The sequence below is a fragment of the Salminus brasiliensis genome, chromosome 1 (genome assembly GCF_030463535.1).
Source record: "Salminus brasiliensis chromosome 1, fSalBra1.hap2, whole genome shotgun sequence".
NCBI classification, from domain to species: domain Eukaryota; kingdom Metazoa; phylum Chordata; class Actinopteri; order Characiformes; family Bryconidae; genus Salminus; species Salminus brasiliensis.
The window spans coordinates 88,741,340-88,759,556 of NC_132878.1; the positions used below are offsets into that span (position 1 = coordinate 88,741,340).

An 18,217-nucleotide genomic window follows, 5' to 3' on the forward strand; every position below is an offset into this window, starting at 1 on the left:
CATTTATATGGATAACAATGTGTAATACAGTGACAGAACACTTTATAGCTTACCTAAACAACGGCATGCAGTTTGAGGCTCGTATGTGATGATTTAGACATACAGCTAGCACAGAGCTAATTGCTGGGATATAGATTTTCAGTATATCGTGGTTATGTTAGCCTTGTAGCTCCAGTACAGAAATTAAGAAGTGGAATTTAGGCAACAATTGATTGACCACGCTGGTTCAAATGGTTGCAAATTCCACTTTCCGACTATAGGGGGAGCCCAGGAGAAATACCAGTTCTTGTGTAGATGGTTGATGTTCTACATGTAGATGGTTGATGTTCTGACGCACTCATAATGTAATCACTAACAACATTCAGGATTCAGTGGCTCGGTTATTTGTGTTGACCATGACAGTCTTTCTGCTTGTGTCTGAGCAGTGTTCTGGGGGGGCCGGGAGGGCTTTCTCTCCATACTCAACACAGACGTAGCAGCTGAACTGAAGCACATGGCCAACTTCTTCAAAATGGCAGTGGGTACGAAGTAGCATTTAGACTTCCTGTGACATGTTAATGGGCCTGGTTTTACTAGCAAAATATGCTAACCTATGTCTTATTTGTAGCTTATAAAGAAAAGATTGGCTTGAAATGCCAGTTTCTCATTGAGCCGAAGCCGAAGGAACCATGCAAACACCAGTATGACTACGGTAAGCCCTGTTTACTCTTTAAATAAGCAAGAAAATGCTTCTTAAATGTGTTAAAGGAATACAACTTAAGACTAGTACGCATGACATACTAAGCACTCCTAAGCATGAAATACTGCAAGTATTAATGCATTGACATCCACTTCATCATCTTTGTGGATGTGTTGTCATTTGAGCATGATAAGCCTCATCATTGGCTCCCAGTGTAGTGAATGACCGACAATCCAACACATTCAGTTCAGATTGTTTATTGTCATTATATGCATTAAACACACAGCAGAGGTCATCTTTGCAGTATTAAAGTGTGGAGGTATTCAGATGAAGAATATTGCCCTAACGAAGATATGTCTTATGTACAGTTGTGCTCTATCTGTGAATCATTAAAAATAAAAGACCCCCTTAATTCAGGTACCACTGGCCAGACTGTGACTCTGAAGGAAAGCTGTGAAAAGACCAAACAGCCTTCTCTAAGATTATTAGAAATAAAGTTCTAGACATGCACATACAGAAACATGCTACACAATAATATCCAAGATTCTGGATGAATCTTGAAAAATGCTGAATGTCCTACAATCAAATTCAAACAAACCGAAGTCTACAAACCAAAGTCCACAGTTTGACATCCAACCAACCAACAACATGGAGAAAATCATGGTTCTACCAACTACCAGTCTGAAGGAGTTGAATTTGTCCCCAAGCAAGGTTTTCATTTTTACTTTATTTTTATTTATTAAAAAGAATTAATTTAGAATTAATTTACCTTAAGAACATATTGGTTTGTAGTAAAACTGTTTTTAAAAAAGTGTCTGCGTTACTTATATATTATATAATGTATATATTCTATATTATATATATTATATATACATACTTATATATTCTATAAATATATATTTACCCAAAATGTAATATCACTGAGCACATAACCCCATAAAAATATAATAACTGACATAATGTAGCACAGGGTGTTGACCATTAAAGTTGTACCATTTGTACCATTAATGTAATTAATACCATTACATTATTGAGTATTCATTATATTTTATAGTCTAATAATTTGTAACTTACCAAACTAACTGTAATTTGTAATCAGATTGCTTTTGAGGGGATTAAATCCGTATATGTATATGTATAAATACTATATATATATATGTGTATAGAGATGTCCTGTGGTATGTCCTGTAAGTTGTGAAGTGAGGCCTCCATTAGCATCAATTAGCCTTAGGTGCCCATGACCCTGTTGCCGGTTCACCAGTTGTCCTAGAACTTTTGGTAGGTACTGACCACATGTGGAGACACTATCACTGACATTTAAGTCTGTACTTGTTCATTCTGACAGATGCAATGAGTGTTATTGGCTTTTTGAAGCACTTCGGACTGGACAAAGACTTCAAGCTTAATATTGAGCCCAACCACACCACCCTGGCTGGACATTCCTATGAGCACGACATCATCATGGCTTCTGTGTGCGTTGCTCTTAATTATTCACTGCCATTTGTTGGAAATGTGGACGCTGTGTAGTAGATTATGTGTGTATATGTTGCAGGTTTGGCATGCTGGGCTCTGTGGACTCAAACACTGGGTCTCCTGATCTGGGCTGGGACACGGATCAGTTTCCCATGGACATCCGGAATACAACCATAGTGATGAAGGTGGTTTTAGGAACTTTACGTAAAGTGTGATTTGAACTTCTGCAGTTTTCAGAATACACTGAGCTGCTAGTTTACTGGTTTGCACGGCTTACCCCCATGTTCTGTCCTGTACATCAGTGGAAGGGAACCACCATAGGAATTCCAGTAACCCAGTATTACTGGACTGTTGTCAGTACAACTGACATGGTAGTATGTGTGGCACTGGTTGGAGTGTATCAGGCACAGTGGTGTTGCTGGTGTTTTTACACCCATCAGAGTCGCTGCTAGTTTCAGAGGGGGTCTACCATCCAAAAAAATACCCAGCTAAGAGTAACTCTGTGGTCAGAAATTGACCATATATGCAAAATCTAAGGACTGACTATTACTATAGATAACTCCAAGACGTGCCTGGGACACCACTGACTGCTGTGCTTAATGCACTTACGCTACCATGCTGCTACCATGTTGTGATCTATGGGCACAGGATGATCCACCACTCAAATAACATCTGGCCAGCGGCCCTGTGGTGATCCCTGTTCATTGCCAGCTCAGTGTATTAAAGGAAAATGGAGCATGCAGTGAACTGAGGATTCTTTATAACACTGTTGATCAAACCCTCAGGCTGTGATCGAGCAGGGAGGCCTACAGCCTGGAGGTTTAAATTTCGATGCCAAGGTTCGAAGAGAGTCGACTGACCTGGAGGATTTGTTCATTGCTCACATTGCTGCCATGGACGCTTTCGCTCGGGGTCTCAGAAATGCAGTCAAGATCATTGAGGAGGGAGTCATGCAAAAAATGCTGCAGGTAATTGCTACAGGTTACTGCTTCTGCTTTGGTTAATTATTAGCTATTTGAAAGTGCTAATTGTCTCCGCCACTATGTGCCAGTGTGTGTATGTGTCCTAATGAAGGCCTGAGTAGGCAGAAATGCACGTTTAATAATAAAGTTTATTAATGGCTATGTTTTAAAGCATCATTATGTAGCAGTTTTACCTTAAAATAACAGATTCAATCTGATGTTGATGCTCCACTGACTGTAATAGGGAGAATAGCACCTCTGTCAGTGCTACTCCGGGTCAGAACGCTGCTCCTGCACTATAACCCTGGTCACTTCATGTGACTAATATCTGGATTGTATCCTGGTAAGATTTTAGCCACCTGATTTTACACTTTACAGTAGTCAAATCTCTGGTAAGGCAGACTGAAATCTGATTGCTGTGTGAGACAAAATATGCAAATAGTGCTAATTATTACTGGTGTTGTACTGGGAGGGGTTTGGGTTGTTGAATGTGTATTTGGATGACAGGTGTGTTTCCACTGCTGTAACGTGGCTTAAATGCATCTCAGCCCTCCTGAAGATTTGTATCTGATTTAATTTTTTTAGATTTGTGTCTTGTTCTGATATAATCCTGATACTCAAGAAGCATGAAGGGACCAGGTGTAAACAGGGTCTATGTAACTTTGCTGGAGCTGCACAAGACCTCTCGCCAGAACTGAGTAATGCTGTGTAACCAGTCATATTTATTCACATGTAAGATCCTGTGATATTACCCTACTGCTTCAGTCCACATGCTTCTCTCACTTTTAGTGGCAGTTCTGTATCTCTCAGCTTGTCGACAAATGCACATGTACAGCTGTCCATGAGGGGGAGCTCAAAGCATGTTGTGTATTAAGAATAGAACAGAATTACACTCCCCAACTGTAGGGGGAGCCCAGGAGCAAAATGCATAATGCTGCATTGGACAATTTAACATTAAAATTATCCTTGCTGACAAAAATAATAGTTGATATAGTATGAAAACATTGCTGAAGCTTCAAAATGGACCATTCCAGTCCATACCAAGAATGCATGGAAACTAAGCAGCAAAACATTTTATGGAAAAAATGTAACTACTTGTATATTCTATGTATATTTACTTGTATATTCTATTCTATGTACTATGTATATTTATCATGTCGCAACAAACACTCTGTTCTGCTTTCTGAATGGATTTATCAAAACAGAGGTCATTTACATATAGTACATCACAATAACAAAAAAGGCCTGTTTAATTCTAAGCAGTGAAGAGAGGTTGGAAAAGGTTGTGTAAAATGAAAGTATGATTATTGTTGGTATAAACTCACATAAATTACTGGGTTATTAGTAAAAGAAGTGGGTTCCTTGAATGTCTTTTGCTTTTTTTATTTGATTATTTTTGTATTTTTGATTTTTCTGTTATTTTTGTTTTATAATCAACCCTGAAAGCTTTTAATCTGTGCCCATGAATCTCAAATATCTGAATAAAATAACTGGTCTAGGATCCTTCATTCATTAACACCATTAATACAGCTCATGGTCTGTGGTGGGGTTTGTGCTGTGTAGGATCGTTACGTAAGCTTCAGCCATGGGATCGGTCAGAAGGTGGAAGAGGGCAGTGCGACACTGGAAGACCTGGAGGTTTGGCTCTGTGTCACATATTACATTACCCGTGTTTCCTTTCCAGACACTCAGTGTTCACTTATTAATGTGCTTTTGTTTGTTTGCAGGAGTTCATCAAGCAAAACGGAGAACCTAAAGTCACATCAGGGAAACAGGAAAAATATGAAGCTGTCTTAAATCATTACGTGTGACACAGTGATCTGTTGTATGGAGGATATTTGTTAAATTAGGGTCTATGTCTGAAATCCTTACTAACATTTAATCATTGATTATGCCATGCTGCTTATATGTCTTACGTAAAACTTTGAGTGCCGTTAGTTAAAAATAATTTTGTTTAATTTTCTTTAAGTATTATTAAGTGAACAAATCCTCTACAGTAATCAAACTTAAATATAATCACTCTATTTCCATTTTAGAGCACAATTCCCCTTTACTTACTGAATTTAATAGATAAAAAAAAATGTTAACATGTCAAATTAAGCAAATAAACAGTAATTATATTGAATTACTGTGCAGAACCGAGTCTCTGTAGACAATTTGTTCAATTAATATTTTGACCTGGGGTGCCCAAACTTTTGCACAAGACTGTATATACACTATATAAACAATATTGGCTCCTCCAAAATCAAGGGTATTAAAAAATGTCAGGTATTATCCTGATTTTGTTGAAGTAACTGTCTCTACTGTCCAGTTAAGGCTTTCTACTAGAGTTTGGAGCATTGCTGTGAGAATTTAATTGCATTCAGCAACAAGAGCATTAGTGAGGTCAGGATGTTGGATGATCCCTACCATCCCACCTCATCTTCAACTCCCGAATTCATCCCAAAAGTATTGGATGGAGCACCATCCATCATTCCAGAGAACGCAGTTCCACTGCTCCACAGCTCAATGGGCTTTATACACGCCTGGCATTAGGCAGCATCTGATCCAGAGAGTCCTATTCTATTGGCAATACTTCTCTACAGAATAATTTGAATAATTTGCACATCTGCATTAGAAGGGCTGTCCACAAACATTTGGACATATAGTGTATATGTGATTTGAGTTGTCATGTAAAATAGAAAGTTGCTGTTGTAAATTAAAGATACACTAACAATGATAAAGCATCCATCAATAATACATAGCATGAACATTTATGTATAATATATACGCTGAATTGTTTTGTTTAATGATTATAAATGTCTGTAATAGTTAAAAGATTATGGATACTGTAGATTATAATGTCAACACTGAGCAATAAACACATGCTGGAGAAATGCAGAGATATAAAGGTATATCTAGTATACAGGTGGAAATAGAGCAAACAGCAAGTCTTCAATACATACTAACACACATATTTCTGAGAGTCTAAATACAATAAAACTGCAGTAAAAGTGGAAGATTATGAAGCCCTGAGGAATATTATTACAGTGATGTGATTTTCTTTCTTTCTTCACTGTCAAAAATGTATATGTGTATAACATATGCTATATTGTTCTGTTTAATCATTTTAAATGTAACATTTTCATAACAGAAAAACTAGATTATAGGAGAAGATTACAGAATGCTATATTGTAGAATATTGATAATCAGGATTATAATGTCAACAGTGAGCAATAATATGAAAAGCATCTTATGCATGCAGGAAATGCATAGAAATTAAAGCAGATCTAGTATGGTTATGCAAATAAGATGTGTACAATATTTGCCAAGTATTACATAATAGAGTATCTAAATTAATAAAACTGCAATAATAGTAGAGGATTATGGAGTTATAAGGTTATATTCCTTTTTTCATACATAACATATGCTGCTGATTATAATAGAAATTTTAATAATAGAAAAAAATAGATTATGTAGATTATAGAATATATGGGGTCTAGATTACAATGTCCGCAGAGAGCAATAATATGAAAAGCAGTGTATACATACTGGAGAAATGCAGAGAAATGGAAGCAGATCTGGAATGGATATAGAAATACAGAAAATACGACATATACAATACATGCCAACACTATCATGTACTGTCAGTGTCTAAATACAATAAAACTGGAAGATTATGATGAATTATCTCAGAATTATCTCAGCTCTTTCTTTCTTTACTTTCACTCACCTTTTCATACTTTATTCCCTCCCTGTCAAAAAAAATAATAATAATAATTTTATAATAATATAAAATACATGCTATATTGTTCTATTTAATAAGTATAAAAGCCAAACCTCCAAAACAGAGGAAAATGATGAATTATAGATTAGGATTATAGATTATAATGTCAACAGTGTCTCATAATGTGAAAATCGACTGGGTAGAGACTGGGTATATGGTGAAAAGTAGTGAAGATCTAGTGTGGAGGTGGAAACTGAGCACATATCAAGTGTACAGTAAACCCAGCACACTATCCTGCATTACTGAGAGTCTGAATACAGTAAAACTGCAGTAAAAGTGGAAGATGATCGAGTCCTGAGGAGCATCGTCCTCTTTCCCGTGACATCACATCATACTACCGCTGCTGCTGTCTGTCCCCCAACCAGCTGCCTCCGATTGGCCAATGGCCAGATAGCGTGAGCTCTGCTCACTGCGTTACCGTCGCGGATTGGTCGAATTGGAGTCGTGGAGGAGGGACGCCAGCGCCTACAGACGGCCAATAGAGGCGCTCGATATTAGCATAAATTATTCAGCATCCTCACCGGCTCGAATCAGCCGCTGCTCCACACCGCGGACCTGCTCATATTTTAATCCTTATTTTATCAAAATAAAATGTCAAAAAGTAGCTTTTTAAAAAACGAGCTAAGATTTATAACTTAAATTAGAGGAAACAACTTTTTTTTAAACTTTTCTGAGACTTTTTTTATTCGTGAAATTGTTGTAAAGTTTTGTAGTGTGAGATATTTCTGTACTTTTATTAGGTGTATTTTTTATTATCACCTTTTTAAGCTTCGTATTTGATCAGGACAACCATGTGGACTTTCCTGGGTATAGCGAGCTTCACCTATGTGTATAAGAAGTGTGACTTCATCGTGAGTAATGGCTGTGTGGTGTTGGCGGTGGTGGGGCTGGTCGCTGTCAGCGCTCTGCTGACCATCAGCCGCTACCGTGGACTGAAAGCCCTTCAGATCTCACAGCTGGCTCTGGAGGTCCTGTCAGCCTTACCTCTCACTAGTAAGCTCTTCACCAGGACACACACCTGCAGCCGTACACAAACACCTGAGAGCGGCGAACAGGTGAGTTGATCTGATCTGGCTGATTTCCTCTTCCCTGTTGATCTCCAGTCTGCTCCATATGTATCAGCAGTAGTTACAGGGAGCAGGGTCTTATTGAACCCTGTCGACAGTCTAATGGACCTCAGGCAGGGAGGCAGGGAGAGCTGTGTGGATGAGCCCTCAGTGCAGATGAGTGAATGTGACTGAGGAGGTTAGACTAACCTAGTCTACTGTTCATTTCCCTTTGGCTTTTCTACAGCAGCTCGTGTTAACATACTCTCTCTCTCTCTCTCTCTCTCTCTCTCTCTCTCTCTCTCTCTCTCTCTCTCTCTCTCTCTTTCTCTTTCTCACTCTCTCTCTCTCTCTCTCTCTCTCTCTCTCTCTTTCTCTTTCTCTTTCTCTCTCTCTCTCTCTCTCTCTTTCTCTCTCTTTCTCTTTCTCTTTCCCCCTCTCTCTCTCTCTTTCTCTCTCTCTCTCTCTCTCTCTCACTCACTCTCTCTCTCTCTCTCTCTTTCTCTCTCTCTCTCTCTCTCTCTCTTTATCTCTCTCTCTCTCTCTCTCTTTATCTCTCTCTCTCTCTCTCTTTCTTTCTCCTTCTCTCTCACTCTCTCTCCCTCATTCCTCTCTCTCTCACTTTCTCTCACTTTCTCTCTCTCTTTCTCTCTCTCTCTTTCTCGTTCTCTCTCTCTTTCTTTCTCCTTCTCTCTCTCACTCTCTCTCTCTCTCTTTCTCTCTCTCACTCTCTCACTTTCATCCTTTCTTTTCTTTCTAACTTTTTACTCACTCTCTCTCTCTCTCTCTCTCTCTCTCTCTCTCTCTCTCTCTCTCTCTGTTCATTAGAGAGTTCAGCGGAGGAAGAGAGCAGAAGCTAAATCCTCTCTGAACACAGACCGCAGTGCCTCAGCCGACCCCTCCTCTGATGGGACAGAGGTCATCATTGTGGGTGCGGGTGTTCTGGGGTCAGCAATGGCAGCTGTGTTGGCGCGGGATGGTCGGAGGGTCACTGTGGTGGAGAGGGACCTGCGGGAGCCGGACAGAATCGTTGGGGAACTGTTACAGCCAGGCGGCTTTCGGACCCTCAGAGAGCTGGGGCTGGAGGGTAAGGGGGCTCAGTTTACACTTACAAAAAAAGGCAGCTTAAGTTGTGTATGAGTGGGAGGTGGTGCCAGTGAGCAAAAAATTGACCCTCAACTTGAAGACAAGTGGTAACCATTAATGATTCACGCACAAACGCTGCATTAATGATTACAACACTGATAGCCAATACAGTTCATGAGCCACAAGCAAGACAGATATCATTTATTACACCTGAAAATTCTGGAATATATATATATATATATATATATATATATATATATATACTGTAGAGAGGTTTTAGGCACCTAAGCACTTTATTTAAAAACATTTCCCTCAGCAATAGTGTTACTCTAGAAGCTTCAGATCTCATTAGAACAGGTGCAGGTCAACATAAATACAGGAAACAGGAACAGGATTTTCTCATTCTGAAGAAAGTAGTAAGATCTTGTGAGCTAGTCTGAAGAACTAAGCTTGGTTCCAGGTTTCTTCTGGACGCCCCCCAGTCCAGCCATCACAGCATGGATGTGTTCAACTCCATCAGCAGCAGCAGCAGCAGCAGCTCACCTGATCATTAAGCCCTGATTTACCAAACCAGGTGTTGGATGATAGCTGTAAATAATACTAGACTCTCATGAGTCTAGTATTATTGTATTATTGTATGTTTAAGCACCTTAAGGATTGCTGCTCAATTTCGTTGTACATTGTGCAATGACAATAAAAGTATCGTATCGTATCGCATCGTAGGAGAACTTTGGAGATGTTTTAATGAACACAGTGATCTGATCTAAATCTCCTATTGCCGAATATCAGCCGATACGATCCAATCTTTGTGCCTGTATTAATAATCCAGCCCTACAATTTAGAGCAGACAAATCTGTTCATGAAAATCCTTTATTTTCAATCTCAGTTTGTATAATGACACGTTCTGGGCTGATTGATTCAGATTAGTCGAGACTTTTCTTAAAATGATGTTCATAGTGTTTATATCTTATAATCCAGTCTGACTCTCCTTTCTAACCAATCAGCTCCCAGCTCCTTTTAACACTGCAGTCTAATCACTTCCTGTGTGTGTGTGTGTAGTGGTACACACTCTGGACGATATCTGTGGTTGTTGGTCTACTGGTGTGTAATAACTGGTTTATAGTGGGTAAACATGCTGTGTGTGATTTGGGTTTCTATAGCATATGTGTGTGTTAGCATTAGCGTTAGCCTCCACTCAGTTCTGAATGGGTTCTTCAGTGCTGGTTTATAAACAGAGAAAGGCGTGCGGTTCTCCCGCTGGTAAAACAGAGCGTTTCATTGATGGTTTTATGCTCCACTGTACAATAACTCCACACTGCAAACTCTCAACTCCTTTATTTACCTTAATAACATCCGTTAATGGCACCTTGAGGACACCAGATGGTGCGCTGAATACTGTGGTTAAAACCAGGACTGATAACCGAGCCATTAAAATATGCCTGGATCACTTTAACTGAGTAAATAGACACTTGCGCTGGCTGGAGCCGTCCAGGAGAAATCAGCTCACAAGATGAGAAAGTGCTGTTCCTTGTTACTGTATTCATGTTTACCTGTGATACATGTGATCTGGAGTTTCTACAAGCAAACACAGCTTGTTGAAAGCAGCCTCACCTGTCTAAAGCAGGTGAGTATCAGAACACACTCACCTCCTGACCCAAACCATGCCGAAACCTCATTAAAAGTTGGCCTACATGTGAATTCTTTACTAATCTTACTCCCTCCTGATGTTCCCTTAGATGCAGTAGAAGGTGTGGACGCCCATGTGGTCAGTGGATATGTAGTCCATGACAGAGAGAGCTGTTCAGAGGTGGAGATTCCATACCCCCAAGATGTGTGCGGTGTCCAGTGCGGCCGGGCCTTCCACCACGGTCGCTTTATCATGGGCCTGCGACAGGCTGCTCTTAAAGAGCCCAAGTAAGGTCCTGATGAACACAGAACACACAGGTCCTGCAGTCCTCAGGACACACGTCTGAGCATAGTGTGGTTCTACCCTGTTCTAACACACTTGAGCCCCCACAGGGAAGCCTTGAGACTGTGCACAGTAGGTGTCCAGAACTGAAGCCCTCTGATTTGCGTTTGGGGGTGACCAACCCTGTTTCTGAGGGATTAAGCGGAGGTGTTTTATTTAGGGCTGCACTCATATGGGAAATATGTACTGATGCGTGTCTGTTAGTGCAGATAAAATGTAGAAGTTGGATTATCTTTAAGTTGCTGCTGTCCAGTAAAAAACATCTCAATTTTTGCCCATTTTCAGTTTTTTTCCATGGTTTGAACCCTATAGCTGCTCAGTACACAATTCTAATAATTTTAAAATGGATTGACCAATAGAAATGCTCTGAATCACATGGAATACAATACAGTATACACAATTATTTTACATAGACTTACATTCAAAGTTAAGAGCATTTTTGACTTTTCCTGTAAAGTCACTGTTTTGGAGATACATGTTTTTCATTTGACAGCATTTGCTTGGTCAAATCCAATATAGTGGTGTAACCCTAGTTACTGTCAGGATTACTAAAATCAAACTATTTCTAACAGTGAATGGTAGCAGATCATCGCTGTCACACAAAAACCTTGTATCTCAAAAATGACAGTTTTTACATTCAATGTAAGTCAATGTAAAAGTCCTTTTATTCCAAGCCATTTTGGAGCATTTCTATTGGTCATTCATCATTAAATCTGCCCACAATGTAAAAAATATTCACATTTAACCTACAGAAGGTCAAACAGTAAAAGTGGGCAAAAATCACTGTCACACAAAAGAGTTTGACAGTGATGATACAGTATATAATCCTTCATTCTGAGACGAACATGTGAAATGAGTCTACACTGGAACCTGCTGAGCCACTTCAGCAGGCCTCATTCCATTAAAGTGGAATTTCTGGTAGTGTGCAGTTCCCTCCTGTTTGGTGCTGTCTGACTTACAAATGCACTTAACAAATCATGCAGAGTCAAGTGACACAAGCCATACCATACATTTACTATATCTTAGCGGTTCTGACACTTTGCAAAGGGGCTGCTATTGTGAGCTGCTAGTAAAGAAAGGGGTCTGATGGTCTTCTTGTTTTTGCAGTGTAACGTTTGTGGAGGGTACAGTGACCAGTCTTGAGGAAGAGGATGGCTGTGTGACAGGAATTCAGTACCGGGAGAAGGACACTGGGAAAATCAAGGTAATCATACCATGTCTGTGAATATTTATAAATGTTTGTGGACACCCTTTCTTATAAATGCACTCATTGTGGACACAGATGTGCAAATGCACACACACAGTTTGTCTAGTTTCTGTAGAGAAGCATTGCCAATAGAATAGGACTCTCTGGAGCAGATAAACATGAAACTATTGGCACCATGCTGCCTAATGCCAGGCGTAGGCTAGAGGGGTATAAAGCCCCCCAGCATTGAGCTGTGGAGCAGTGAAACTGTGTTTTCTTTAAGTTGGGAAGTTAGGGATGAAGTGGGGTGGTGACTATCCAACATCCTGACCTCACTAATGCTCTTGTTGCTCAATACAGCACATACAATATAATACAAAATACAGTTACTCCAATAAAAGCAGGAAAAGCTATTTTTAATAACCTTGATTTTGGAAGAAACAATGAATGAGCAGGTGTCCCAATACTTTTGTCCATATAGTGTATGTATCTATAGTTAGATTTATTACTGTTAATCCTTTTATTATTATTATTATTATTATTATTATTATTATTATTATTTTATTATATTAGTTTTTTACAAAACTTGGCCTAGAAAAATCAATATTCAACAGAACAGCTTTTTAAGATTTTTCATAAAACTGTTTTTCTGTTTATCAGGAGATCTCTGCTCCACTGACGATAGTCGCTGACGGCTGTTTCTCCAAGTTCCGCAAGAACCTCATCTCAGGGAAGGTCAAGGTGTCCTCACACTTTGTTGGATGCATAATGAAGGTAGCATGAAGAACTTTGAGCATTTTACATCCTACTATTTCCTCTTTACAAAAACAGCTGCTGTTTTCAATCATTTCACGGTGCATGAGAGCTCTATGAGGGATTTCTTAAACTGTGTGTTAAGGTTCAGTTATACACTGACCAGCCTCTGACGGGTGAAGTAAAAAACGTTGATTATCTTCATCTACAGTGGCATCTGTCAAGGGCCTGGATCTACATATTAGGCAGCAAGTGAACAGTGAACAGATCTTGAAGGTGATGTTGATGTTATGGCTGATTTGTCTCTCAGGACTGCCCCCAGTTTAAAGCCAACCATGCAGAGCTGGTCTTGGCAGACCCCAGTCCAGTACTGATCTACCAGATCTCCTCCAATGAAACCAGAGTTTTGGTGGACATCAGAGGAGACATGCCTCGTGATCTCTCAGCATACATGGTGGAGAGAATTTATCCTCAGCTACCAGGTAAAGCGGACCTTTAGTCTACTTTTCCTTTGTCTCCTCTGGTTTTAGTGAAAACAGAGATCACAGTGTCCTGAAAAGCACCACCGGAACACGTCTGCATACTTTGTGCTTGTTATTGGTGATCTTATGTTCTTAACTCTCTCTGCAGAGCACTTACAGGAGCCCTTCATGCTTGCCCTGCAGAATGACCGCTTGAGGACAATGCCTGCAAGTTTTCTGCCACCTTCACCTGTGAATAAACCAGGTCGGTGAGCTGGTGGGTCTGGAGGTTTCTCCCACAGTTTCAATCAATTTCAATGTTTGGTGTCCAATTTTTTTAAGGCCTGGTGCTAATTAACACTATAATTCAATAGTTACATCCAGCTCTTCATTATGGTCGCACAGACTTGTTGATGTGGGTTGGGTTACTTCTTAAAACACACCTCACAGCCTTTAGCTGAATGAAGGTTTGACTCTGAATCCTGCACATCTTGTTTGTATGATTTAGATTTTGAGGGACTGTTGACTTCTTCTAGTGTTTGTTAGCTGCTTTAGCCTCAGAGCTCCAGCACTAAAGTTAAGGAGCAAAGTTTAAACACCAAACATGTATTAAATGTATTAAAAGAAATGGCATTTGTGTATGTTGCACATAGGACCTGTGGGAATGAGCCTTATTTATCAATATGAATTGCCTTAAGTTTGTTCTTGAGAACAGTCCTAACAAAAAGTCGCCACCAGATTTATGCTGTTTTTTTATATAAAGAATTGTTCACGGCTCAGCTCTTATTTTATAAATAATTTCGTCTGTGTGTCGTCTCTTGTAGGGGTTCTGCTCTTGGGAGATGCCTACAACATGCGGCACCCTCTGACTGGAGGAGGAATGAGTGTAGTGCTGAATGACGTTCAGATCTGGAGAGCCCTGCTCAGGAACATTTCTGACCTGTACGATGACCAGGCAATGCTACAGGTAACAGAAGTACCTCACTGGATGTGTTGCTGGAGTTCTGAACTGGAACCAAGCACTTACATTAACGAGGGGTTTCAGACACACACAAGGAGCGGTCTCATTATCTATTGTGTAAGATATTGTGGAGGTGTGTAAGCTGCTTATACCTGATACAACTGGCAGGTTTGGCACTATACGTACAATTGGATGCATCATACACAAGCTCCTGTGTGACTACCAAGAGGAATAAACAGTGAAATGAGGAGGAGCGCTGACTAATTCACTGTTCTGTTCAACAGGCAAAGAAGAAATTCCACTGGGAGCGAAAGTCTTCACACTCGTTTGTCGTGAACGTTCTGGCCCAGGCCCTGTATGAGCTGTTCGCTGCCACAGACAGTACGTCTACTTCACTGTTTTACAACAGATTCTGTCAGGTTTGACCATAAAACCGGGTGGCGTCTTTAGAACTCACACAGTTCCCTCCTGTAGGATTTATATAAACACTACCAGAGGTTTTAGAGCACCTTCCAGTTTTGATTGACATTTAAGCACTTCAAGTCCAGTAAACAAAATGGTATCAAGTCCAATGACCTGAAATGATACAAAAGATAAGTATTAAAATATCAGGGCTTTCAGGGTATTAAAATGACCTAAAAACTTAAATAATATACATTGTTTAAAAAGGGCCTGTTAGGGAACACGTCACTGGTTAACAACTCACAGCAGGTCTGCAGCAGTTGGAGCAGACAGTGTTACTGCACGCTCCACCACAGTATTTACACAACACTGCACGTCTGGATTGCTATAACAATGTCTACAAAAAGACAGCCCATAATAACTCTATAAGAGTGTAGATATTTCCTTAAATTCCACACAGAGTCAGAGTGGTGAGTACAGTCTCCTACACCATTAAAAGACGCTTGGAGACTGGAAGAAACGGAAGTGGTCTGGTACAGGATGAGGTCTGACATACTCAAATCCACATCAGAGCATCAGAAGACAGGTTTCTGAGAGTCAACAGCTTGTGTGATAGGTGGCTCACCTGACAGCACCTTGTGGCTCGGCTTCACACTGCCAGTGGAGTGGCAGCAAGTCATTGCTAAGATGGCAAAACACACAAAGCAGCCTTGCCTGGGCCATGCAGCACTGCCAGCGGACTGCTGAAACTGTTGGGGGTGTTCTAAAACTTTGACCAGTAGTGTGTATGTACTATACAGTGCATACCTGTATGCTTCTTGATGGCTTTTAAGGAGAACCATTTTCAGATATGAAAGCTAGCCAGGCTAAAGTACAGCTTGCACACAACACAAATAAATGAAGGGCATCATTTTACTTCATTTAATATCGAATTGTGAAACATGCATCGTGAGTTGAATGGATTTGTGGGCTCTGTGTCGTTACACCCAACGTGCTAAGTGGCTTCTTTCATCAGTAATTTTAGGTGAAATACTTTGTTACAGACACCAGATAGACTCTGCATAACAGGGGATCATGATGATGCATTGTAAGAGTCATCTGGACAAAGTTTAATCTGGACATCACACATCCATGCGATGGTTCACTTGGTAGCATGGCATGAAATACCACAACTACACTATATGGACAAAAGTATTGGGACACCTGCTCGCTCATTGTTTCTTCCAAAACAAACAAACAAAAAAAGAGCAGTTTATACTGCTTTTGTTGGAGTAAATGTCTCTACTGTCCAGGGAATGTCTCTACTGTCCAGGTGATGATTTGATTGCATTTAGCAACAAGAGCATTCGTAAGGCCAGGAAGCGGTGTGTGTGTGTGTGTGTGTTTGCACATCTGTGTCAGCAAAGGGTGCAACTTGAAGTAGCTGAATTCATTCATTAGAAGGGGTGTCCACAAATATTTAGACATGTAGTGTATATTAAAACTGGGAGTGTTTTAATTTTAAATAGACTGTAGAGACACGTGAGACTGTATTAATGAGTTCCTATTTCAGGTTCTCTACACCGGCTTAGAAGAGCCTGCTTCCACTACTTCAAGCTGGGTGGGGAATGTATTAATGGACCCATAGGACTCCTGTCTGTGTAAGTAATTTAACTGAGCATAATGAAAAAATAATCACAGTAATTTTAGTAAGTTTCAGTGTTACCACTGACAGCTCAGCCAAACCAGCTGTCTGAAGAGCTGAGGGAAGTTTGTGTGATTATATATATATATATATTTTTTTTTATTAGGCTGTCACCCAAGCCCATGACTCTGATCGGGCACTTTTTCGCTGTGGCCTTTTACGCCGTCTACTTCAGCTTCAAGTCGGAGTCGTGGCTGGCCATGCCGCGGGCTCTGCTAAACAGTGGGGCCATCCTGTACCGTGCCTGTGCTGTCATGTTTCCCCTCATCTATTCAGAGCTGAAGTACCTGGTGTACTGAAATCAACAGTACATAAGGCCAAACTAAAGACTCTCTTCTGACCTGCCTTCATACACAGAGCTCTGTGAGCACTATTTTTGTAAATAAAGGAAAAAGAAAACCCACAAAAATATCATAAAGACAAATATATGAACCAGTCGTGCCTTAAACCGGACCTTATGACAGGTTTACCCCTTAGACAGCTCAACTGCCCAATCACGATGAAATGGAACCAGGGGCCTTAAGTCTACTCTTCCTGTCAATCAGCCAGCTTTAATGCAGTTGGGTGTTTTTAAGCATATTTTTAAAGGCAGACTGACCAATCAAAAGTCTGAAGAAGAATCATATATTACACTGCTATAATGCTGTGATTGTGGAATTCTTTATTGTATCGTAACTTAAAGCAGCATTATGCGAGAATTGTTTTTTTTTGCTCCTGGGCTCCCCTTACAGCTGAGCGCCCCCCCTCATGGACAGCTGTACACGTGCCTTTGTTGACAAGCTGAAAGTGAAAGAAGCATATGGACATATGGAGGCGGTAGAGTGGGATTTTACAGGATTTCACACTACTATGACACTACTATGAGGTTATGTAGCACTACACAGCGTCTTGGCTCAGAGTGGGAATGACTGACAGAGAAGTTATTCTTCCCAATATAGACAGTGGAGCATCAACATGATCTTGAAGTTGTTTTTTTTTAACGTACAAATGCTGCATAATGTTGCTTTAACTGATTTTAAGGTGATAAGTGAATATCTGTTTTTGCATCTGTTTGGATTTGTTTGCCATTGCTACATTTACTTATTTTGTTCATTTTTATACCATGTTTTAAACAGGTAGAAACATCATTTTCTGCTTTGTTATGATCCAGTTCTTTTGTATCAAAGTGGAAACAAGTTCACACAAATCCACTCTCTTTATGGGACTTTAGAGGGACTGTCTAAAGTCTTGGTGACATTTCTTTTTAAACTACAACAATCAGAAAGCAATTATGAAAGAGGTATATATATCTTTGTAAATGTACCAAACACTGTGTATGCAGATGTTGTAATGGTCAAAGGACTGCAAAAAAAACCTATGTTGAGAGCAATGTGTGAAATCTCCATGAGCGTACAGCAATGAATGGAAGTTGAATGGAAGCTGTGCAACCCTGTTGTGTTTATGCACAAGCATCCATTCAAAAAGTACAGTTTGCTTTTCTCTACATCGTGTCAAATAAACCAAAATGTTTAAGATAGTGTTCCAGATTTGTCTGTCTGTAAAAGATGATTGAGGAGTCATTTGAAGGAGAAAGAAATGCATGGCTGTGCTAACCCCTGTCCTTGCTCTACAGAAAGCCTCCACAAGATGGCACTCTAAGGCTGCCAGACTACTGTAAATGTACTGATGCGCTTTATACCTTATATACCTTTCATACCATTCTCTGCTACATCCCTGGAAGGTCACTGCAGCTTACACCTCTGAAATGGTAAAAACCTTAACTGTTGTAAATGTAGGTCAGTGTGAGAAG

General features: G+C 40.0%; 2 protein-coding genes across 3 annotated transcripts in view; both read left to right on the forward strand.

Annotated features, from left to right (window-relative positions):
* The window catches only part of rnf144b (ring finger protein 144B), a 33,053-nt gene extending 26,296 nt beyond the window's left edge, over nt 1–6,757 (forward strand). For both annotated transcript variants that reach the window (XM_072692286.1, XM_072692285.1), the window contains 7 exons: nt 426–521; nt 608–691; nt 2,025–2,151; nt 2,232–2,337; nt 2,938–3,120; nt 4,678–4,752; nt 4,842–6,757. In XM_072692286.1, coding sequence (XP_072548387.1) covers nt 426–521; nt 608–691; nt 2,025–2,151; nt 2,232–2,337; nt 2,938–3,120; nt 4,678–4,752; nt 4,842–4,925 — 755 coding nt within the window. In that variant the 3' untranslated portion in view covers nt 4,926–6,757. The remainder of the gene's footprint in view (nt 1–425; nt 522–607; nt 692–2,024; nt 2,152–2,231; nt 2,338–2,937; nt 3,121–4,677; nt 4,753–4,841) is intronic.
* An 816-nt stretch (nt 6,758–7,573) lies between these two features.
* sqlea (squalene epoxidase a) lies at nt 7,574–17,905 on the forward strand. The gene is made up of 11 exons (XM_072659153.1): nt 7,574–7,935; nt 8,755–9,013; nt 10,749–10,926; nt 12,089–12,185; nt 12,828–12,941; nt 13,231–13,402; nt 13,551–13,646; nt 14,206–14,348; nt 14,627–14,723; nt 16,297–16,384; nt 16,535–17,905. Exons 1-11 carry the CDS (start codon nt 7,672–7,674, stop codon nt 16,725–16,727), a joined length of 1,701 nt encoding a protein of 566 aa, XP_072515254.1. The 5' UTR covers nt 7,574–7,671; the 3' UTR covers nt 16,728–17,905.
* Nucleotides 17,906–18,217: the final 312 nt, after the last annotated feature.